This window comes from Gorilla gorilla, chromosome 3 (assembly GCF_029281585.2).
Source record: "Gorilla gorilla gorilla isolate KB3781 chromosome 3, NHGRI_mGorGor1-v2.1_pri, whole genome shotgun sequence".
NCBI classification, from domain to species: Eukaryota; Metazoa; Chordata; class Mammalia; order Primates; family Hominidae; genus Gorilla; species Gorilla gorilla.
The window spans coordinates 182,777,778-182,802,841 of NC_073227.2; the positions used below are offsets into that span (position 1 = coordinate 182,777,778).

General features: G+C 33.3%; 1 protein-coding gene across 4 annotated transcripts in view; it reads right to left on the reverse strand.

The window, feature by feature from the left end:
• FSTL5 (follistatin like 5) overlaps nt 1–25,064 on the reverse strand; it is an 807,335-nt gene that overhangs the window by 376,106 nt on the left and 406,165 nt on the right. For all 4 annotated transcript variants that reach the window (XM_055384072.2, XM_055384069.2, XM_019026097.4 and 1 more), the window contains one exon: nt 17,276–17,472. In XM_055384072.2, coding sequence (XP_055240047.1) covers nt 17,276–17,472 — 197 coding nt within the window. The remainder of the gene's footprint in view (nt 1–17,275; nt 17,473–25,064) is intronic.

Sequence of the window (25,064 nt, forward strand, 5' to 3'; positions counted from 1 at the left end):
ATCTCGGCTCACTGCAACGTCCGCCTCCCAGATACCAGAATTTTTATAGCTTTACAGTCATGAGTATTTGATGGTCAAAAAGAAAGTATGAAAAACTATACAAGTAGACCTCCTTCCTCAGTCCACAGTAACCACTCGTTGGCACAGGGGATCCAAACTTGTAGGGCTCTGATAGTTCCTTGCACTTCTTTCATTTAGTGTTTGACACTGATTCCAAAAACATACTGTAGACTTCTCAAAAGGCACATGTTAGTTCTTAACTAGCAATTCATGACACTGTCAGATTCACTAAATATATTTGAATATATCGTATTCAAATATGTTGTGATGATACTTCATTATCTCATGCTATTTTTTATCTCATACCATTTTACCTCTTATAAAATGATATAAGAGGTAATAAGTGGTATAAGTGGTATAAGAGATAACAAGATACCATCTTATGATCTTGATTGGTCAAAAAGACCAATCATATTTTCACTTGTTACCTCGGATAAAATGGTGAGGATGTTTCTCAAGCCTACCAAAGTTGGTAAACTCCTCAAGGAGTTTGGTAGCCTTAAGGCTATCAAAATAAAATCTTTTACACTTTTTTTTTTCACTGATCAGAAGTCAAGTTATATGAATCTTGGGCCCTCCAATGGTTTGGTTCAGTGTGAAAAAATAGAAGTATTAGCAGAATGGATGGCATCAGGGGAGTTCAGACACACAGCATGGAACAGGGAGTACATTTTGAACTTCAATGTAATAGAAATGTCAAAGTTGCACAAGGACTGTAACAAATCAGGAATGACTCACTGTCTTGGTACTGTATTCTCTTTTGTTCCAAAACAAACAATAAAAAAATTTGACCGTCCTCAAAATGAATTATTCTCTTTACTGTTTTTACTATTCTCCTTCACTCACTAACTCAATCATCCATTCAACAAATCCTTTTAGACTGCCTAATATGTGTCAGGCATTGTCCAAAACTCTGAAAATACAGCAGACAACAAGATAGACAAAAATCTTTCCCATATGAAACTCATATTCTGGTGAAGGAAGAGCAAAGAAATACAGTAGTAAATATATATATTTTGCCATAGAATGAAAAGTGATATAAAAATAAATAAAAATGAGAAGAAAAATTGAATGTGCCAGAAGTGGATGTAAAGGTACTGTCTCCCAAGTATAGAGAGGTATGGGTGTTAGATTTCTGGGATTAGGGGATGATTTGGAAGTACAAGATTGTTTTGCTGACTTTCATGGAAGATATACAAGACATGGGATTGATTTTGATAATGTGAAGGCAAGTCATGGCTATGAAGCTATGGGTGTAGGGGAGAGAAGGACAGAAAAGTAGGATCTTCTAGCTCTATGTCCACTTATTTACTCTCTTTGGTGGAGACAGGCAAGAAATAGCAATTGTGAACTCATAGAGCAATGTACCATTCATATGTTTTGGTTATTTGAGTTCTTCTCCATCCTTTGCAAAAATATTTTTCCCAAACTAATCATGATCATGTTGAAGTCATATGCTCAGTGCCCAGTGCTCCTCTAATCAAAAGAAAGCCCATTTGATTTGAAGTAATATGTACATTACTTCAAAGACTAAAGGTAAGAAAATAAGCATACCCCTTTGGTAAGAAGAATGTACATTTCTGGGTATTAGATGTATGCTTCTCCCATACAGTCAATATAAGTTAGTTCTTAGGCTACTTGGTCTGAACAGCTTCTTGTCTCCCCCCTTTCTTCCTTTCTTCTTTTTCCTTTCTTCCCTCTCTCTTTCCTTTCCCTTATTTTCAACCAACATGTGCCCAAAACTATACTAAGTGCTGGAGGTGAGTTAATAAGAATGTCACAGTCCCTGCTCTCATTGAGTTTTTATTCTAGAGACGATGACTGGAAACAGCAATCTAATTATTAAGTGAGATAATTACATATTATCAGCAGTACTCTAAAAAATAGATCATGTGAAAGGACAGAGTTAATAACTAATATTACACATTTCATGTGTTTAATTATATATAACAAATGCTATCCTACAAGAGATGTATTTTTGTTGTTGTTATTTTTGAGAGGGAGTTTCACTCTTGTTGTCCAGGCTGGAATGCAGTGGTGCGATCTCGGCTCACTGCAACCTTTGCCTCCTGGGTTCAAGCAATTCTCCTGCCTCAGCCACCCGAGTAGCTGGGACTACAGGCTCCCGCCACCACGCCCAGCTAATTTTTGTGTTTTTAGTAGAGACGGGGTTTTACCATGTTGGCCAGGCTGGTCTTGAACTCCTGACTTCAGGTTGTCCACCTGCCTCAGCCTCCCAAAGTGCTGGGATTACAGGTGTAAGCCACTGCATCCGGCCTGGAGATGTATTTTTAAAAAGACTGAATGGAAAAAATTACATTTTCTTTTAGGTTTCCTAAAGTGCCTAATATAACATTTAAAAAAAAATCAATATAGCCAACTTTAATTTTTTTGAAAGACCAGTTGAAGAGAGATCATTATTTTCATTAAACCACTGGCGGAAAGAAAAGTATTTTATTTTTAAGGTATCCTACGTGGCTCACAAGGATTTTCTTAACATGAATACGAAGTTTTTAAATGCATCTTGACCATCTAAAGATACTACAAATAATATGTTTAATATTTTAAAGCCTAAATGTTAATACTATAGTTACCTTGTGTTTGTTATGAACAGCGCTTAAAAAATAACTGAAACTAGTTGCTAACATTTCTAGGTACAATTGAGAGCACTAATTTTGTAATTGTAGCTTTGAGCTGGGCATGTAACAACAGTTACAGGCTTTATCTTTCTCTGTTAAGTGATCATTGTTGCTCTTATTATTCTCAAATCTTTAGCTAATGGCAGGGAAATTGCCAATACTACTAAGATCCACCCACTGGCATTGACAATGTCATTCTAAGTCAAACACCTGATTTCTGCTGCCTTATTTTGTATTACTGATAGAATTATGGGCATTTAAATGCATGAAATAGTTGTCCATTCTGCTCTAAGGGATGATCTGGACAAACATCATTATGCTTTACACTCTCTGATGTTAAATAGGATTAATTACCATGGCATTCCCTGGAAATTCACACTTAATCTCACTCTTCTATCCATACAAGTGCTTATTTATTTGTATTTACTTTGTCCCACTGAAACAGCATTTTATCTGTGAGATAAAACGGCTATTATAAATCTCATAGCAAATAAATATGTTGACTAAATCAGAACCTTTTTACAAATACTTATAATTGTGAAAGAGTTTATGAACTCAGCGTAAAGATTAACTGTTCATTTCCCCATGTAACATTTCTAATGATTTTTAAAGAAAAATACTTAATTTGTACAAATGCTGCAAAAACCTATTGGCAGTCCCATCTTGTAAGCTTGAAAATATACACTCTTATTCATGCTCACTTTTAATTTAATTCTGTAAGTATATTCACATATGGCAGTCATTGAGCAAATGGCATTTTAAGTCAAATACGTATAACATAATAATCTAAATCCTGTGAATAAGTAGTTCTTTTCATTATTTTAATAAAGAATTGACATATGCATATATAAGGGAAGTATTTTATTCTAATATGCATTTTTTTTTTTTTTTGAGACAGAGTCTTGCTCTGTCACCCAGGCTAGAGTACTGTGGCACAATCTCGGCTCACTGCAACCTTGCCTCCCGGGTTCAAGCGATTCTCCTGCCTCAGCCTCCCCAGTCGCTGGGATTACAGGTGCCCGCCACTGTGCCCGGCTAATTTTTGTATTTTTAGTAAAGACGGGGTTTCACCATCTTGGCCAGGCTGGTCCCGAACTCCTTACATCATGATCCACCCACCTCCGCCTCCCAACGTTGATGAGATTACAGGCGTGAACCACCGCGCCAGCTCCTAATATGCATTTTTAATGTAAATCAGTTTACTAAGATGACAGAATCTAAATGGAGAAAAACCTAAATCAATATACTCAATACAGCTGCTTATCTAAATTCAGAATCACAAGGGAATGACTTTGCTCACTTAAATTCTATGAGTGTTATTTTATCAAATGGGGAAAGGGCTAAGAAGCAGATTTTTCATGTTGTTAGTACCATTTTACTTCAAGTCCTCTGTTTGCTGCTGACAAACTGAGGCCGCCATTCTACCAAGTGAAGCCTGCTGTGCCTCCCCTCATCTGACACAAATATGCAGGACCACGATGCCAGAAATAGTTGCCTATGCTCCTCTAAGTAACACTCTGGACAAAAATGCATTTGTATTTCATACCGTGGTTTATTTCTGTGACCCAGTGAAATCGATGGTTCCCCATATTGCTCTGCAGTTTCCAGTTTGGCCCCAAACCCATGATTCTCCAACCTAAACCCATCATTGTGTCCTCGGGAAATCCTGCTCAATCAGAAAACTCTCTTTTGTCCTCAATTACTTATACAAATATATTCTTCACCATACTGACTTTAGAAAAATCTGGCTTCCCCTTAAAATTATTCGTTCAGTAATTTTAATGAATTTAATCAGAGGCTAATTTTTCTCATATCTGTTGTACTTCAGTGTAAGAAAGTTGTAGATAACGTCTGTATAGGCACTTCTGGATTATTTATGTTTCCCAAGCAAGTCGTTTTCCAGATAGATAATTAGAAATATACAGATATAAAAGATAGATGGATATACAGATACAGATAGATAGATGATAGATGATAGATCGATCAATAGATAGATAGATAGATAGATAGATAGATCTCACTCCTTTGAATCTCAGGCCATTCGGTTACATGACTCTCCTATTCTCTCCCCAAAGTTTAGCTCCTGTTTCTCAGTATTTCTGTCTACCCATAGTCTTTCAATATTCCCAGTGAGTTAAATAACAATGTGAATAAACCACCCAGAAGAGCTCTATGCTCCTTTTCATGAGAAATTATCATTAACCTTCTTTGTTGCAGTGACTTTTTTTCTACATGTTGGCCTGTCAAAAAGAATATGCCCATACCTTAGGTTATTTCATTCAGAATTTTGCTTTCAAGAATTGCACATCCAGGTCTGTTTTAGTCATAATCTATGTTCTTAAAACCACAAATGTGCTGTGTGGCTGAGTGGCTCACGATGTACTTACAATACTTATGGGAGAGACTAAGATGCTTTGGTCAAGTTTGTGACATTCTTTCAAGAAAGAAAGTTCTTTACACGTTTGTCGAGGCTTTTCAGGGATTTATTCTCTGAGACGTACATTGTAAAATTAAGTCAATTTAGACCATAGCTTTTCAACCACAATTTTCACTTAAGCAAGCTTTATTGAAACTCAGATTTTACAACAGCCCCAAAGAGAGTGCTGAATTCTTACTGTTGGAGAACATAGCTTAAGAGAAGGAATACAAAGATCTAGATAACAAAGATGAACCTCAGACACCTGTTTATATTTTAAAGGGAAAAGCTAAGGTAGAGATTTCACACCTTATGCAAATGGAATAGCAAGTACTTTTAGTTCTTTTTTCAGTACCAGAATCGGTTACTGGTAGATGAAACAGGACGATCCAGAGTTCCACATCGTCATTCTGAATAGGATTCAGACAATATAGCACAGATTTATTCAACAACAACATAAAAGAGAGCCACTCAGAATTAAAGAATCAAATTATCATCTATGCATTTTCAATAAAGAGAAAATAAGCAATGAAAAACAAAGACACACCAACAAAAAAATATCTGTGTGTGTAAAACTTTAACTTTTTCAGATGGTAATTAAGGCACATATGTGAGAGAGAACAGTTCTGTTCTATTCCTGCAAGAAACACATTTGATAAGTACCCTACCCTATCTTATCATGTAAGTCTGTATTTTTTTGGAGAGGCAGAAACCCTCAAGAGAGGGCTAAAAGTGGGTGTGATACACACTTGAGGAAATTGAAAAATATGAGGATTTTATCTGGCTCTGAAGATGTAAAATATATGGCACAAGACAGAGACCAGGAATTTCCACTAGCCTCTAGAACTTCAAATATCTGTGCCCCTAAGGGAAGTCTATGATAGATACTGCTATTAATCTTGATATTGTTATCAACTCTACCTTCCTTAAAAATGAATGGCAACTTACAGAATATATACCTTGCCATTCATTTTCAAGGAAGTTAGATGTTGGTAACTGTGAAATGTGATATATTTGGTTATACAAATTTAGGAGGAGGATCTAAAATACAATCACATTGTTTTGCATAATAAGGAATTTGGAGCCCCAGGAAAAGTACAGAAATTCGACTTGAGAGACAGACTTATCCATTATATCTAGGGTGTAAGGAATGCAAGGCTCTTATATTCTATACAGAATACAAGGAAATAAAACATAAAGGAAGTACTCAATCTAAACTGTATTTCAATGTGTGATTTGTGTAATATGTAATGTAAACCCACCGTCTATCTCTCTTATACATCTTCAATCAAATATTCATGCCATCTTGCAAATGGATTTTTTTTTCAGAGCTCAAAGGGAAGTACAAAAGAAACAACAGCGCCTACATCAAAAGAGTGGAAAAAGTTTAAATAAACAACCTAATAAAGAATCTTAAAGAACTTAATGAATCTCAAAGAAAAGTAAAAGCCAACCAAACCGAAGTCAATAGAGTAAAAAAAAATAAAAATTAGAACAGAAATAAATGAAATTGAAGAAAGAAAATGATACAAAAGGTAAGCAAAATGAAAAGTTGGTCTTTTAAACAGATAAATAAAATTGACAAACCTTTAGCTAGATTAAGGTAAAAGGAAAGAAAACCAAAATAAATAAAAATCAGAGATGAAAAACTAGACATTAAAACTGATACTACAGAAATTCAAAGGATCATTAGATGCCCCTATGAGCAACGATATGCCAATAAATTGAAAAACCTAGAAGAAATGGATAACTTTCTAGACACATGTAACCCACCAATATTGAACCAGGAAGAAATCCAATATCTGAACAGACTAATAACAAGTAATGAGATTGAAGCTGTAATAAAAATTCCTCCAGCAAAAATAAGACTGGGACCCAAGCTTCTCTGCTGGATTTTACTAAACATTTAAAGAACTAATACTAATCTTACTCAAACTATTCTGAAAATTAGAGGAGGAAGGAAAACTTTCAAACTCATTCCATGAGACCAGTATTACCCTGATTCCAAAACCAGAAAAAGGTATATCAAAAAACGAAAACTATAGGCCAATATTCCTGATAAACATTGACGCAAAAGTCCTCAGCAAAATACTGGCACACTGAATTCAACAATAACTTCAAAAGATCATTCATCATGATCAAGTGGGATTTATCCCAGTGATGCAAAAATGGTTCAACTTACTCAAATAAATCAATGTGATATATCATATCAACAGAAAGAAGAGCAAAAAACATATAATCATGTCAATTTGATGCTGAAAAAGCATTTGATAATATTCAACACCCTTCATGATAAAAAGCCTAGAAAACAGGGGATAGAAGAAATATATAACAAACCCACAGCTAGCATCATACTAAATGCAGAAAAACTGAAAGCCTTTCCTCTAAGATCTAGAACATGACAAGGATGCTCACTTTCAACACTGCTTTTCAAAATAGTTCTGGAAGTCCTAGCTAGAGCAATCAGAAAAGAGAAAGAAATAAAATTTGGAAAGAAAGAAGTCAAATTACTGTTGTTTGCAGGTGATATAATCATATATTTGAAAAAAAAAACTAAAGACTCCACCAAAAAAACTATTCACAATAGCCAAGATTTGGAAGCAACATAAGTGTTTATCAACAGATGAATGGATAAAGAAAATGTGGCCTGTATACATGATGGAGTAGCATTTAGCCATAAAAAAGAACGAAATCCTGTCATTTGCAACAACATGGATGGAACTGGAGATCATTATGTTACATGAAATAAGCCAAGCACAGAAAGACAAACTTCATATATTCTTACTTATTTGTGGGAGCTACAAATGGAAACAATTGAACTTACAGCGATAGAGCATAGAATGATGATTATCAGAGGTTGGGAAGGATAGTGGGTGTAGGTTGGTGGGAGGTGGAGGTGGTCAGTGGGTAATGAATAAGACCTAGTATTTTATAGCACAACAGAGTGACTATAGACAATGCTAATATTGTACATTTTCCGCAACTAGAAGAATTTAATTGAATTGTTTGTAGCAAAAAGGATAGATGCTTGAGGTGATGGATACCCCATTTTCCATGATGTGATTACTGTATATTGCATCCCTATATCAAAGTGTCTCATGTAACCCTTATGTATATATACCTACTATGTACTCACAAAAATTAAAAATTAATAAATAAAAAGCGAAAGAATCTTGATTATAGTCATGCATATCTGAGGACTTATAGATGTTTAAGTGTTTAAACTGTAAAATATAACTAATGAAAATGTATCGTTTCTTTCATCACATATGTATGTCCTCTTGTTCAAGACAATGTTTTCATTATTTTTAAAACTTAATTTATGGGCAAGAAAAAAACCGCATGAATTTAAGTATATAATACTTCAATATATGTAGACATATTGTAATGTAATATTTATTAGCATCTTAAAACAAAATATATATAATGTTTATTTTAAGTTCAGTTCAATTTAACATTTTATCTATAAAGGCATAGACACTATGTTATCTGGGGGGATACAGCCCAATATTACAGTGGTCGCAGAATGTCAATGTTTAGTTGTCTCTAGCAGAGAATTCTTAGGATTAGGAACACTCATGCTAGCTATATGAGACAGGTAGATAAGCTCCTTAAATGAGATGAACAAAACGAATATCGTGCTATCGTTTATTTTTCTAATTTCTTGAAATAAGAAAAATTATTCCCCTTCTATGGCAGGACAATTATTTTATTATAAAAATCAATGTTAAAGTTTTTACTAGCATAAAGTTGTGCACATAGATTTCTGGGTTATAATGGCTGCTTACAGTATTTGTTTTGTTCTTACGCACTATCCAACTGTAAGCATTACAAAATATTTATCAATCACTCATCCACTATTTCAATAATATGCCTTCCCTTTATCTCTATTATAATCTACTAAATCTTCACAAATGATATGAAAGTATAACTAACAAGTACATCATGCTTTCTATGTGCTAGCAATGTTTCCAATAAGCTTGCATGTTCTAAATAATAACAGTGTCACATGAAATTTACATACTGGGTACTATTATCATTGCCAGTTTATATATCAAGAAACTAAGACACAGAAGCTTTAAGTAAATAGCCATCCTACTTGGAAAGTAGCAGAGATGTGATTTGAACCCAGACTTTATAATAAAAGTTCTTAACCACTATGCTATGAGCATCAAAAAGATAACTTTTAAAAAATATCCTAGGATTTCATCAATTTAGGGTCACTACTCCTTTGCTACTTGAAATATTATCTTTTGGTCTTGAAAATGAAATGTATATTCCATCTTAATCTTTGTTGATGTCCCTTCTTCAGTTATAACCTGTTTTAATTCTTCCATATGTTTGATTGATACTAAGTGTTTTAAAATCAATATTGTCAACTTCATAAAACACAGTTCTTGTAAAAGTTTAAAATTTCAGCTGGGCACTGTGGCTCACGCCTGTGATCCTAGCACTTTGGGAGTTTAAAATTTCGCTTTGATATACATTTGCATTTTATGTTAGATATTCTCCAAACACAAAAATAGGTCTCAGACTGAAAGACTAACTGTGCAATTATGGACAATTCTGTTAAGTTAGAATGATGAAGAGGTGGATTGAATGAGATCTATTTCTATAACTGGTCAGTTCATTTTAGCAGACCTTTTTGCTATGACAACCTGCTAGCTGAGATTCTAAAGAGCCTACCTCCTTTATCCACTGATTTTTTTATGTCTTTTTTTTTCTCAAATAGACAGGCCTCTAGGTTCTAATTTACTTGAAAATCTTGAAGAGAAACTCAAGAATACATCTTCATTATGTGGACTAACTATAGAATGTGTGCAGCCAGTTTTCCTGCTGCATTTATAAAACCCAGGGACAAATTATATTCTTTAACTTTTACTTATGACTGGCTGTAACTTAGAGTTATATATTACATTCTTTGCTAAGAATAGTTTGTAAATTATTAACAGACACTGTTAAGATCCTTTCTCTTTTCATTCTAATTTAAATTATTTTAAAATTCAATATTAAAGGGCATGCAAAATGATAAAGAGGAAGTCAGACTGTCGCTGTTTGCTGATAATATGACTGTATACCTACAAAACTCTTAACGACTCATCCAAAAAGCTCCTAGAACTGATAAATGAATTCGGCAAAGTTTCAGGATACAAAATTAATGTACACAAATCAGTAGCTTTGCTATACACCACCAGCAACCAAGCTGAGAATCAAATCAAGAACTCAACGCCTTTTACAATAGCTGCAAAAAATAAAATACTTAGGAATATACCTAACCAAGGAGATGAAAGACCTCTACAAGGAAAACTACAAATCACTACTGAAAAACATCATAGAAGACAAAAGCAAATGGAAACACATCTTATGCTCATGGATAGGTAAAATCAATTTTGTGAAAATGACCATACTTCCAAAAGCAATCTATAAATCCAATGCAATTCCCACTAAAATACCTCCATCATTCTTCACAGAACTGGAAAAAACAATCCAAAAATTCGTATGGAACCAAAAAAGAGCCTGCATAGCCAAAGCAAGGCTAAGCAAAAAGAACAAATCTGGAGGAATCACACTACCTGATTTCATACCATACTATAAGGCCATAGTCACCAAAACAGCATGGTACTGGTATAAAAATAGGCACAAAGACCAATGGAACAGAATAGAGAACCCAGAAATAAACCCAAATACTTACAGCCAGTGATCTTTGACAAAGCAAACAAAAACATAAAGTGAGGGAAGGACACTCTATTCAACAGATGGTGCTGGGATAATTGGCAAACCACATGGAGAAGAATGAAAGTGGATCCTCATCTTGCACCTATACAGAAATCAACTCAAGATGGATCAAGGACATAAATCAAAGTCCTGTAACCATAAAAATTCTAGAAGATAACATCAGAAAAACCTTTCTAGACATTGGCTTAGGCAAAGACTTCATGACCAAGAACCCAAAGGCAAATACAACAAAAACAAAGATAAATAGATGAGACTTAATTAAACTAAAAAGCCTCTGTACAGCAAAAGAAACAATCAACAGAGTAAACAGACAACCCACAGAGTGGGAGAAAATCTTTGCAATCTACATATCTGACAAATGACTAATATACAGAATCTGCAAGGAACTCAAACAAATCAGCAAGAAAAAAACAAAAAAAATTTATCAAAAAGTGGGCTAAGGACATTAACAGACAATTCCCAAAGAAGATATACAAATGGCCAACAAACATGAAAAAATGCTCAACATCACTAATGGTCAGGGAAATGCAAATCAAAATCACCATGTGATACCACCTTACTCCTGCAAAAATGGCCATAATCTAAACTTTAAAAAAAAATGTTGATGTGGATGTCGTCAAAGGGAATACTTGTACACCGCTGGTGGGAAACGTAAACTAGTACAACCACTGTGGAAAACAGTGTGGAGAGTCCTTAAAGAACTAAAAATAGAACTACCATTTGATCTAGCAATCTCACTACTGGGTATCTACCAAGAAGAAAACAAGTCATTATATGAAAAATATACTTGCACTCATATGTTTATAGTAGCACAATTGTCAATTGCAAAACTATGGAATCAGCCCACATCCATCATTCAATGAGTGGATAAAGAAATTGTGATATGGCCGGGCATGCTGGCTTACGCATGTAATCCCAGCACTTTGGGAGGACAAGACTGGTGGATCACGAGGTCAGGAGATCGAGACCATCCTGGGTAACATGGTGAAACCCCGTCTCTACTAAAAATACAAAAAAATTAGCCAGGTATGGTGGCAGGTGCCTGTAGTCCCAGCTACTTGGGAGGCTGAGGCAGGAGAATGGTGTGAACCTGGGAGGCGGAGCTTTCAGTGAGCCGAGATCATGCCACTGTACTCCAGCCTGGGCAACAGAGCAAGACTCCATCTCAAAAAAAAAAAAAAAGAAAAAAAGAAAAAAAAGAAATTGTGATATATATACACACACACACACATATATATATGTTTACATATATATATATATAAATTGTGATATATATTACTCAGCCATAAAAAGGAATAAAATAATGGTATTCATAGAGACCTGGATGGAATTGGAGGCCATTATTCTAACTGAAGTAACTCCTCACAAATGGAAAACCAAACATTATGTGTTCTCACTCATAAGTGGGGAGCTAGGTTATGAGGATGCAAAGGCATATGAATGATACAATGGACTTTGGAGACTCAGGGGTAAGGGTTGGGGGTGCTGAGAGATAAAAAACCACACATTGGGTTCAGTGTACACTACTTGCATGATGGATGCACCAACATCTCAAAAATCACCACTAAATAACATACTCATGTAACCAAACACCATCTGGTCCCAAAAAACCTATTGAAATAAAAAATGCAATATTAAATTATGATATCATAAGTTTCCAAATGTATAAATAAAATATGTATTAATGTTTATAATATCTAACACAAGGTTTTTTTTAAAGCACCTGCAACATAAAAATACACCAGTCAAAAAATATTTTTGCTATAAATATCTGAAAAGTTTTTATGTGTTTCACAGGGTGTCTATTAAAGCCTTACTCTCTTTCCGTAATTCTTACTGGTGGATGAGATACTGACATTTCTATTATATACTGCTATAAGAATAAGTGATTTGTGTGGTGTGGGACGGATGCAGGAGAATATCACTAAAAGTCCTATGAACCTTGAAATAAAAATAAATAAATACTATGAGCACCTTTATGCCACAAATTTAATATTCTAGATAAAATGGATCAATTTATTGAAAGACACATTTTTCCAAAACTCATATAAGAAGAAACAGACAATCAGAATAGACTTATGTCTCTTAAAGAAATTGAATCACGAGTTAATAACTTTCCAAAACCGAAAGCACCAGGCAGAGATGGGATTATAGGTGAATTTTATCAAACATTTACGAAATACTTTGTATCAATTTTCTACAATCTCTTTCAGAAGATATAAGCAGAGGGAATACTTCCTAACTTATTCTATAAAGCCACCATTACACTAATTTCAAAAACAGACAAAAAGATTACAAGAGCAGTAAACTTCAGACCAACATCTCTCATCAACATAGATGCAAAAATTCTCACTGAATATTAGCAAATTGAATCTTACAATGTATAAAAATAATTTTACACCATGAGCAAGTGGGATTTCTCCTGAGTTGCAAGGTTGTTTCAGCATTTAAAAATCAATTAGTGTACCCATCACACCAACAGCCTAAAGTAGAAAAATCCCATGATCATATCAATGAATGCTGAATAAACACTTGACAAAATTCAACAACCATTCATGACAAAAACTCTAAGTAAACTAGGAGTAGAAGGGAATTTCCTCAATTTAATAAAGAATATGTATATCTACAAAAACCTTTAGCTAACATCATAATTAATAGTGAGAAACTTGAAACTTTTTACAAACATCAGGAATATGACAAGGGTAACCCCTCTAACCACTCCTCTTCCACATTGTGCTAAAGTCTTGGCTAATGTCATGAGATAAAGCAAGAAAAGAAAAGGAAGACAGATTATCAAGGAAGAACTGAAATTGCTTTGCTCACAAATAATATGATTGTCTATGTAGAACATATAAATTAATTGACAAAAATCCTTCCGGAACTAATACGCAATTATAGCATGTTTGCAGTATAAATGTTAATATACAAGTACCCTCCAAAATGTGATAGGAATACACCTAATAACACATGTATATAATCTACATGAGGAAAACTACAAAACTGTGATGGATACAATCAAAGAACTAAACAATTGGGGAGAAGTTCTATGTTCATGGATAGGTAGGCTAAATATTGTCATGATGTCAGTTCTTCACAACTTTATCTACAGATTCAATGCAACCTCAATTAAAATCCCAGCAAGTTATTTTGTGGATCTTAACAAACTGATTATAAAGTCTATATGGAGGCACAAAAGACACAGAATGGTCAACACAATATTAAAGAAAAACATAGTTGAAGGATGAACACTCCCTGACTTTAAGACTTACTATAAGGCTACAGTAATCAAGACCCTGTCCTATTGGTGAAATAATAAACAAACAGATGAATAGGACAAAATAGGAAGCTTAAAAATAGAACCACATAAACTCAGTCAACTGATCTTTGACAAAGGCACAAAGGCAATAAAATAAAGCAAAGACAGTTATTTTGATAAATGGTGCTGGAACAATTGGATATTCACATGTAAAAATAAATAAATATAGACATACACCTTGAATCCTTCACAAAAAATAATTTAAAATGCATCATGGACCTAATTTCAAAATGCAAAACTATAAAACTTCTAGAATATAACGTAAGAAAAAACCTAGATTACTTTGTGTGTGGCAATGACTTTTTAGATAAAATAGCAAGGGCATGGTCTATAAAAGAAATAATTGATAAGCTGGACTTCATTGAAATTTTAATAAACTTCTGCTCCATAAAAGAGAATATCAAATGAACAAGAAGACAAGTTACAGCTGGGAGAAAATATTTGCAAAGGCACATCTAATAAAGGACTATATCTGGAATATTCAGAGAACTTTTAAAGTGTAATAACAATAATAATAACCCAATTAATAAATAAGTCAATGACCTTAACAGATAACTCATCAAAAAAGATAAATAAATGGAAAATAAGCATATGAGAAGATGTTCCACATCATCTCATCAGGTAAATGAGAATTAAAACAACAATGAGATATCATTACACATCTAATAGAATGGCCAAAATCCAGAACACTGACAACATCAATGCTGATGAGGATGTGGAGTAACAGGATCTCTCTCATCCACTGCTGGTGGGAATGCAAAATGGTATTTCCACGTCAGCAGACATTTTGGCGGTTTCCTCCCAAACTAAACATACTCTTACCATATGACCATATTCATGGTCCTTGGTATTTATCTCAAGGAGTTAAAAGCTTATGTCTACACAAAAATCTGCATATGGACATTTATAAAAACCTTACTCATAATTGCCAAAACTTAGAAGTAATCAGGATGGCCCTCTGTAGGTGAATGGGATGTACGCAGAAGGAAGTCAGTAAACGTAACCTTCCCAGACTGTTACTTTCATGTACTTCTTGGTTGGTGAAAACATAAATGAGATGATGGAGACGTTTTCTGCTCTCACAACAACATAACTTTCACATGAATTGAAAGGACACTTTTCAGACATAATGCAAGTCAAATTAGAGATAGCTGAGGAAACAAAACCAAGCTTTGTAGTTTAATTGTGTCTCCCAAAGGGGTTTTAAAGTCCTTAGCCCCAGTGCCTCAGAATTTGATCTTATTTGGAAATTGAATCATTGCGGATGTAACTAGATAATTTAAGATGAGGTCCTAATGGATTAGGGTGAACCCTTAATCCAATGATACTGATGTTCTTATAAAAAGAGGCAAGACTAGGTAAAGATAAACACACAGGGAGGACAACATGTGACTATAGAAGCAGATTGGTGTGATTTCCCTACAACATCACAAATGCAAGGGAAGGCTTAGGGCCACCTGAGGCTGAAAGAAGCAAGAAAGGACCCTTCTCTCACCCCCACTTCCAAGTTCAGAGGAAGCATGGCCCTGTCAACACCACAATTCTGAACTTCCAGTTTCCAGGATTGAGAGGATAAATTTCTGTTGTTTTAGCCACACTGTTTGTGGTATTTTCTTATGGGAGCCCTAGGAAATTAATACAAACTTGAACATGGCAGAAGCTTGAAACATGTATGAGTAAAGTGCTGTCCAGTGACTAGCCATCTTTCCTTTGGATTTAGATGTCCAAGTCCAGACCAGATCGACTTGATCTGATGTCTTTTTTAAAATCCAGTCGGTGGCTATAGTGGTGCAGATATGTTAATAAAAACTAAAATAACAACAAAAACAACAAAACAATTGATAAAAATTAAAAGCATAAAAAGTGAAAAAAAACCCTCAAAATAACAATATATATGTTAGGCACACATAGATAAAAGTGCTTAAATTAGAAATTTATTTTAATTTAATTAACTAGTTATTTATTCTTATTACTATAAAGTATAAATTTTATTCTTAAGAAATAAATCATGAGGTGTATGACAGCATAGATATCCTATTAAAATATCTTCCAATTTTACTCTGAATTCCTTAAATTCCAATGCCTAGGATTTGGTAACTACAAAATAAATGTGAGGCTGCATTAGAAAAGACAATAAAAATGATGTGAATTTTAATTAGTTTGAATGATGATACCTATAATCAATTTGCTCACAATGTTACTTTGAGATAAAGTTTTTAAATTAAGTTACACTATTGCAAAGCTTCGAAATACTTGTTTCATAAGACCAATACTCCACAATGCCAGATTTTTTAAATAAGCCATAAAATTAACCAGAAAAAAATGAATAGCATGATATTATAAAAATGGTCTACTCCCCTCACCCCAAACCTATATTCACTGTTAAGGGTAGGAGCAAAATCCACCTCAAGATATGTTATAGGGATCATCAAGAAGTCAGCAAAATCATCAGTGCCGTCATCATTTTTCTGCTGCCTAATTGGGCTTCTTCTCTTCGTTATTCTCTAAAATCAGTGTATAGTTTTGAAGAAATCCCATGTCTCTTATTTTATATTTCTACTACTAAAACAAATTGAATATGCTGTAATTGGTCCTTAATTATTGAAGAAATATTGGAATACATCAGTGATTCAACACTATCTTAAATCATTTATATACACTTTGTTATAAATGTGCTCAGTTGTTCGGTAGTGCCCTTGAATATTGGATAAATCAGCTTTTATTGACTTACAGAAAGTTAAACATTGCATGATCTCCAGAATATATTAGGAAAGATATTATAAATTCTACAAGATAAAGAACTTGTAATTCCTTTAGGTATTTAAGACTACAAGATAAAGAACTTGTAATTCCTTTAGGTATTTAAGATATAGATATCTATCAGAAGTAGATATCTCTTTTTAAACTGTCAAACACCATATAAATGTTACTTGAAATTAATATTGCTGATGATGTAGTCAAGTTTACTACAAAAATGTTGTTATTCATATACTTTTCAATAACATGGATCAAATATACATTTTTTCATTATAGAGTAAATTTAGAAAAAGTAAATATATTGTGCATGCTATATTTCAGTAAGTTTGTTAATATAGTCACTAATCATACCTGAGTTAGTTCATTAATATCTACAAGTCCATTACTGTCTGCATCAAAATATTTAAACATTTGATCCACCAATAGCTTCTTCCGAGATATGTCGTCGCCATTAGGATTTTCATTTTCTTGCATAATATATTTTTGATTTTGTAAATCTAATAGCATATTTTTCATCTTGCTGTATTCTGTAGTCTTGCACTTATCTCCTGTAACAAAAGAACTAGTTATTTTCAAGCAATATTATTGAAAAGAAATAGTTTATTTAATTAAGGTTTAGAAGTTATTTTATGAATAACATACTATGTACATAATTTTTACTTTTCTGGTGTTTTACGATTTACAACTTGTACAAGAAAAAAATGGGCTATTTCCATGGTAGGATAGAAGACTTTTATCTCTATCAAATCTGATAACAACATATTTCTATGTAGTTTGTTTATGAGGAAGGCATAGATGCTGTGACGGACATAGAAAAACATGATAGCTCCAGCTGGAAATTTATTTCAACGTTCAAATTTATTGTCTTAGTTTTTATCCTTACTCTATATGTCTGTATTGATAGTTTTATAGGTGCAGAAAATGAAGCACAAGAAGGTGAAATCAGTTGCTGAAGGCAAAGGATTAGATTGTGCTGGATTTTGTATTGAAATATATATACATACATATATGCATACATACACATATGAGATTCCAAAAGATGATACCACATTTTAAATCTGAAATGTGTTTTAGACATTTGGATTTGCATTGATGACGTTCACACATATATATTTACATTTATATTATTATTTAAAAAATTTGTAGTTGTAATAAATAATGTTACAAATACATTATGTACATAAATATGTACATAATGGCTGTACATATTTATGAGTTACATGTGGTATTTTGAGACAGGCATACAATGTGCAATGACTAATATCAGGGTAATTGGGATATGGATCACCTCAAACATTTATGATTTCTTTAGGTTAGGGTGTTTCCAAACCCAGTTTTTAATTATTTTGAAATATACAACAAATTATTGTTAACTACAATTCCCCTGTCTTCTTACCAAACATTAGATCTTATTCCTTCTAACTCTATTTTGTACCCAACCAACTAACCCATCTTTATTCTCCCGCCATCACCCCTGCCACTATCTTTCCCAACCTCTGGTAACCATCACTTTACTCTACAGCCATGACTTCAATTATTTTTTTCAGCTTCCACATATGAGTGAGAACATGTGATATTTGTCTTTCTATGCCTGGTTTATTTCACTTAACATAATATCCACCAGTTCCAGCATGTTGTTGAAAATATCAGTATTTCATTCATTTTTATGACTGAATAATATTTCATTGTGTGTGTATATATATATATATATACACACTCACACCATATTTTCCTTATCCATTTATTGGCTGATGAACACTTAGGTTGATTCCATATCTTGACTATTTTGACTAGTGCTGTGATAAACATAAGACTGCAGATATCTCTTTGATATTCTAATTTCCTATCTTTTGAGTATATATCCAGCAGTGGGATTGCCTGTAAACTGCTGGTGGGAATGTAAATTAGTACAAACACTATGAAGAACAGTATGAAGCATCTCAAAAAACTAAAAATAAATGTATTTTCTTAATTCTGACTTCTTAATAACACTAAGATCATATTAGTATTCTTCTAACAGTGTTTTCTTACTGTTCTGATATTCATTCATCTCTTTTTTAGGACCACTGGTATATAACGTGATATATATTTGCACTTTTTATTTTTAAGCATTAAGTTTGCCTCTCCACAGCTAAATCATAAGCTTACTGAAGCAAGACTGTGTTATAGATATTTAGTACCTGCCATGTAATAACAGCACAAAACTGGGAACATCATAGTTAGTGAAAATAATTTCTTGGATTACTGTCTCTCAAAAGTAAATAACGGCCAGGTGCAGTGGCTCATGTCTGTAATCCCAGCACTTTGGAAGGCTGAGGCGGGGGAATCACCTGAGGTCAGGAGTTGGAGGCCAGCCTGGCTAACATGGTGAAACCCTGTCTCTACTAAAAATAAAAAAAATTGGCCGGGCACAGTGGCACGTGCCTCTAAACCCAGCTACTCGGGAGGCTGAGGCAGGAGAATCGCTGGAACCCCGGAGGTGGAGGTTGCAGTGAGCCAATATTGCACCACTGCACTGCAGCCTGAATGACAGAGTGAGACTCCGTATCACACACACACACAAAAAAAAAAAAAAAAAAGAAAGAAAGAAAAAATTCTGTAATATTTTCACACAATTCTTTTATGTGAAGGAAAATAATTTGACTTACAATGGCCTCATGATGAGGTCTTTATAAATGGCATATTGAAATGGCATGTATACTGCTTATAGCAAATGCGATATGAAATATATTACAAAAAATGCAGTGCATAAATAATTTGAAAATTACATAATAGGTTTTATATTAGTTGAGATTTTTTATAACATATTTTTAGGAACAAATCCTAACTTTATAATTATGATCAATTTTGACAATTAGGCTTAAGAGCATGTACAATTTTAAAAGAAAATGTCTAAAGATATTTAAATATGTGTCTGAGAAGCATGGGGCTGCAAAACAATATTTGAATCTCATTCTCTTTCGAGACAAAATGGAAAACAATCTCTTCCAAAGAGATGATAGACTGTCTTTATTTTTCAAAGACAGTGAAATTACTATTGTTGTTCAGCACTTTGGTTTTTAGCAATCCTGTCAACAAGTTCTTTTTCACAACAAAACGTAAACTTTGTGAGGCAGATTAAGTCAATTTTGTATCATTATGTTCTCACTAAAGAATAATAATAAGAATATGTTTTCATAACAGCAAGAAACTCATTGACAAACGAGAGAAGTAATCAAATCCGTAGCCATTGCTAGCAATTTTGGTATCGGGGAAAGCAGCACAAAGGGAACCTTCAAATATCAAACGTGTGTTTATCTGTGTGCACAGGTGTGCATCAGGAAGGAGAGAAATGTGTGATGAAAAAAAATCTGAAAAGGATTATACACCATTCCAATAGCCTTTCCTTGGATTTCTGTACATGACCCTGGGTCTGTATTGCCTTCATTTCTATCAACTGCCAGTGGATGCCATATGGAACTGGAGGCTGAACTTAGACCAATGGCAATGGGGAGATCTGAATGTTGGCGAGAGATGGATGGGAAATAGGAGTTAAACACTGAAAACCTTTAACCAATATTTAAAACTGGGGAGAGGGATAGAGTTTGGGTTGCCCCACTGAAATTTTGATCTAATCTAGTCAGCGTGATCATCATAACACTCTCATTAATGCTTTCATTCCCCAAATTGTTGTAAATTTCTTCTCCAGTCCAGAAATTGGGGTAGTTGCTGGAAATCCAAATAAAATAACCATAAAAACATTGCAGTTAAGGCGTTCATATTCTATAAATATGTACAACATGTATGCAATTATATAAATTTTTGTGAATTTATTAGTTTAGAAAATTTCTGTCATAGACTTTTTAGTTATAAATATGTGTATGTTATTAATAATAGATAACAGGTAAAGAAGGCTTCCCATGTGTCAGAAACTTCACACATATTAAGCCATTTTATACATATTAATCTTCCCAACAACCCAAAAAGAAAATCAATATGATTACTACCATTTTGCAGATGAAGAACTAAGGCACAGAGATGTGAAATAACTTGTTCAAGGTTATAAAACTAGGAAGGGCAGAATTATTTTTACATATGTGCCATATCTCCCTTTTATCCACTAACTTTATTTCTCTCATTTTCAGAACTGAGTTTTTCTTTTTAACTATTTTATTTAATAGTTAAAATTAAATATTTCATGAATTCTGTAATTTGTCCAAGGATTATTTGTAAAGTTATATATATATATATATATATGTATATAAAATAAACCCTAGGCAATATCACTGTTTATATTACAGAAGGAGAAAGAACACACACACACAGGCACACACAAATGTAGTATCTAAGAGGTAACAGGTAAACTATTAGAATGTATTGAATAGAAAGCCAAAGGGAGAGAACTTTTCAAGAAACAGAGTGTGATGGAATGTAAAACATTTGAGAGTAAAATTAAGGTAAACAAAATACATCCCTCGGAGTCCTTCAATTGGAGGTAATTAGTAACTTTAAAGAAAAATGCTAGTGACTAAATGGTGCAAATTTTACATTGCAATTGGTTGTATAATTATTTAATAATTATTGTATAAATAAATAATTGTATAAATAAATAATTGTATAATTATTTAATAATTATTGATAGGAAAGAAAAACAACGGTTAATACAGAAGAAGAGACATTTAGAAATTGTGCCCCCTCCCCAAGTCCAAAAATAGCACCAAGCAGGAAGGAAATAAGTTTTTGTTTGCTTATATGGTTACTTTGATAGAATCATTTTCTCAAGTTAATTGACAGGCAGAGTGAGATTGGCATAGCTAAAGAAAAGAAACAATTTCCTGGATTCACTTCATGCTCTGGGAGACCAGTGCGAAATCTCCTCTGCTGTTCCTGTTCTAGACACAAAGAATATACTAGTGAACATGAAAAAAATCCTTATTTATTGGTAACTGTAGATTATCTTCCTTCCCATGGATGCAGTGTCACTAGGGCTGTGCTGACCTTTGACCCAAGAGTCATTCTAAGGGCAGGGAAAATCCACCTGGCCTTGTGGTTCCTGCAAGGATGCAGAATCACTGACATCCAAATGCCTGCACCTGTATAGCTGGCAGTGCCTCTCCAAGTCACACAGAACTGAGGACAATGACACCTTACACATCTGAGAGTACAATCATCAGTTTTGAGTACATGATAAGTGCTAAAAATTATAGATTATACCAATTATGCTTAGTAAAATATGTTTTTGTAAAGGCTGCAATTTGTTCTTATCTCTTTGAAATTACACTTTTATCCTTTCCTCCTATCCTCCAGTAAAAAGTACCAATACCCTTCAACACAAAAGATTCAATCAAAAGCATAAAAGGAAACCATGTTTTATCTTTTTGACATTTATTGATAGAATTTGTTTAGTTTGATTCCAATATAAGCTGAAATCTTAGAAACTCAAAGAATAAAAATGTTTTTATTTAGAATAAATTCTATTTGTATATTATAATGTATGTAGAAACTGTTTTTCCTCAAACTACTCAATAATTGCTAATAAAACACAAATATTTTAGATAAATATTTTGTATTTAAAGCATAAAAAAGATGTCAAAACTTCAGTTGATGTATTTAATACACATATATGAATCAAATTCAATGTGGAAAGCTATCATATTTATATTAATTATAAGTAATGAAACTATGTATATGAAGGAACCAAAATTATCTTGGTTAAAGGTAGCCTGAACATAATTAAAAAAAAAAAACTTTAAACCTAAACTGTAATGTCTACCTAAATTTCAAAAAGATTGAAAGTGTCAATTGTATTGTGTTTTTTGAACTTTACTTAAGTGTACTACAGGTATATATAATAAAGTAAGCTTACTATGTTTCAGTTACTAGTCTAGTTCTAGAGATTCACTAGTACAAATACACTTACACACACCACATTAGAACATAGTACATTTAAAGAGCCGTGATTATTGTAAATACAGGTGCATTTTTTAAGACTTTGGTTTTTAGTGTTTTAGGCTTACAAAATTGAGCAGAACTTATAGAGTTCCCATATACCCTTTTTCCCCAACACACGCAGCTCTTCCCCAGCTATCGACATCCCACATCATAGTTACAATTGATGAACAAATATTGAATACTATTATCACTCCAAATCCATAGTTCAACTTATGCTACTTTAGATACATTAAAGTTCTTGATGTTGTACATTCTATGGGTTCTGACAATTGTATAATGACATTTATCTACCATTATACTATAATTTACAGAATAGTTTTACTGCCCTAAAAATCCTCTGTACTCCATCTGTTCATCACTTTCTCCTGTAACCCTTGGCAACCACTGATTTTTTTTATGCTTTCCACAGTTTTATCTTTTCTAGAATGTCATATAGTTGGAATCATACAGCACGTAGATTTTTTTCAAATTGGCTTCTTTCACTTAGTAATATGAATGTATGTTTCCAGCATGTCTTTTCATGACTTGATAGCTCACTTCTTTTTAGAACCAAATAATATTCCATTGTATGGATGTACCACAGTTTATCCATTCACCTGTTGAAGGGCAACTTGGCTGCTTCTGAGTTTTGGCAATTGTGGATAAAGCTGCTATAAACATCTGTGTGAAGGTTTCTGTGTATGGATTTAAGTTTTCAACTCATTTGAATAAACATCAAAAAGCATGATTGCTGCATGATATGGTAAGAATATATTTAGTTTTGTAAGAAGTTGTCAAAGTCTCTTCCAAAGTGGCCGTACCATTTTGTATTCCAGCAAGCAATGGGTGAAACTTGTATTGCTCCATATCCTTGCCAGGATTTGGTGTTGTCAGTGTTTTGGGTTTTCATCAGTCTAATAATTGTGTAGTGCTAGTTCCTTCTGTTTTAGAGCAGATTATTTTAGTTCATAAGTGATTATATTTTATAAGACCTTAGTTCCTTTATCCTACCCTCACTTTCTACACACAGAAAATTTGAATTGGCTTAATTTATTATTGCCCTAAGCATTGTTGAATAGTTAAATAAAAAGTGAGTGAAAACATGATTAAGTTGATTGACATGCTTACTGATTAATTTTGGGAATTAATCTTACTGGAAACAAAAGGGAAGTATTGTGAGTTAAAAATTCATTCCCCAAACACTTTGCTACTTAGGATATAACTTGTCAATTATATGCCACATTGTAATTGGCAACTGTCTCCAAATCTATCTAAGCAGTAGTAAAAACATAGTTTGATATTCTAGTTCAGCAAATGTGATTATGTATTAGAATTTCAATAAAGATGTTCTAATATTCAGGTAACTTTGCTTTTTTAACCCTGTGAGAATGTTAATTAAAATATTTCTGTGGGTTGCAATTATATTCATCAAATACAACACACTTGGATCATATGTGCAACTTAGCTATTACTTCCTTTCTTCATCCCCTCCCACCACCATCACAAACACAAAAGCAAATCATAAAGATGCAGAGAACATTAGCAGAAAACACAACAAAATAAAACAAAGCATGATACAATGGTGAAACTGATGATATGGAATGTGTAGCAACCTAAATAAAAAGCGCAAATTTATTTTACCCCCCAAAAATACAATTTAACATATTAGCTATTATAACTGGTCAAATGCATTATTTTAATGTTTAGTGAATTTAATAGTCTTTTAAATCATTATCCTTAGAGTAAAACTCAGGAAAATATAATACACTTCATATGAAAAGACATGCCTTTTACAGAATATATGAGAGCTAATGCTCTTAAGCAGTTTGTAAATTAAGTGATTTCCCTAATTAATTATTTTTTTCTGGGTAACCTATCTATAAATGATTTGCACATGACATGCAAGGCCTTCCGTCTTCTCACAATACTACAATTGCTGGTAAAATTTAAGTGCATTATGTCTTCTTTCTTTCTTTCTTTTTTCTTTCAGTGCATTATGTCTTCTTTCTTTCTTTCAGTGCATTATGTCTGCTTTCTTTTCTTTTCTTTCTTTGCTTTCCTTGCTTTCCTTGCCTGCCTTTCTTTCTTTCTTTGCTTTCCTTGCCTTCCTTTCTTTCTTTCTTTCATTAGTTCTTTCTTTCTTTCTTTCTTTCTTTCTTTCTTTCTTTCTTTCTTTCTTTCTTTCTTTCTTTCTCTCTCTCTCTTTTCTTTTCTTTTCTTTCTTTCTTTC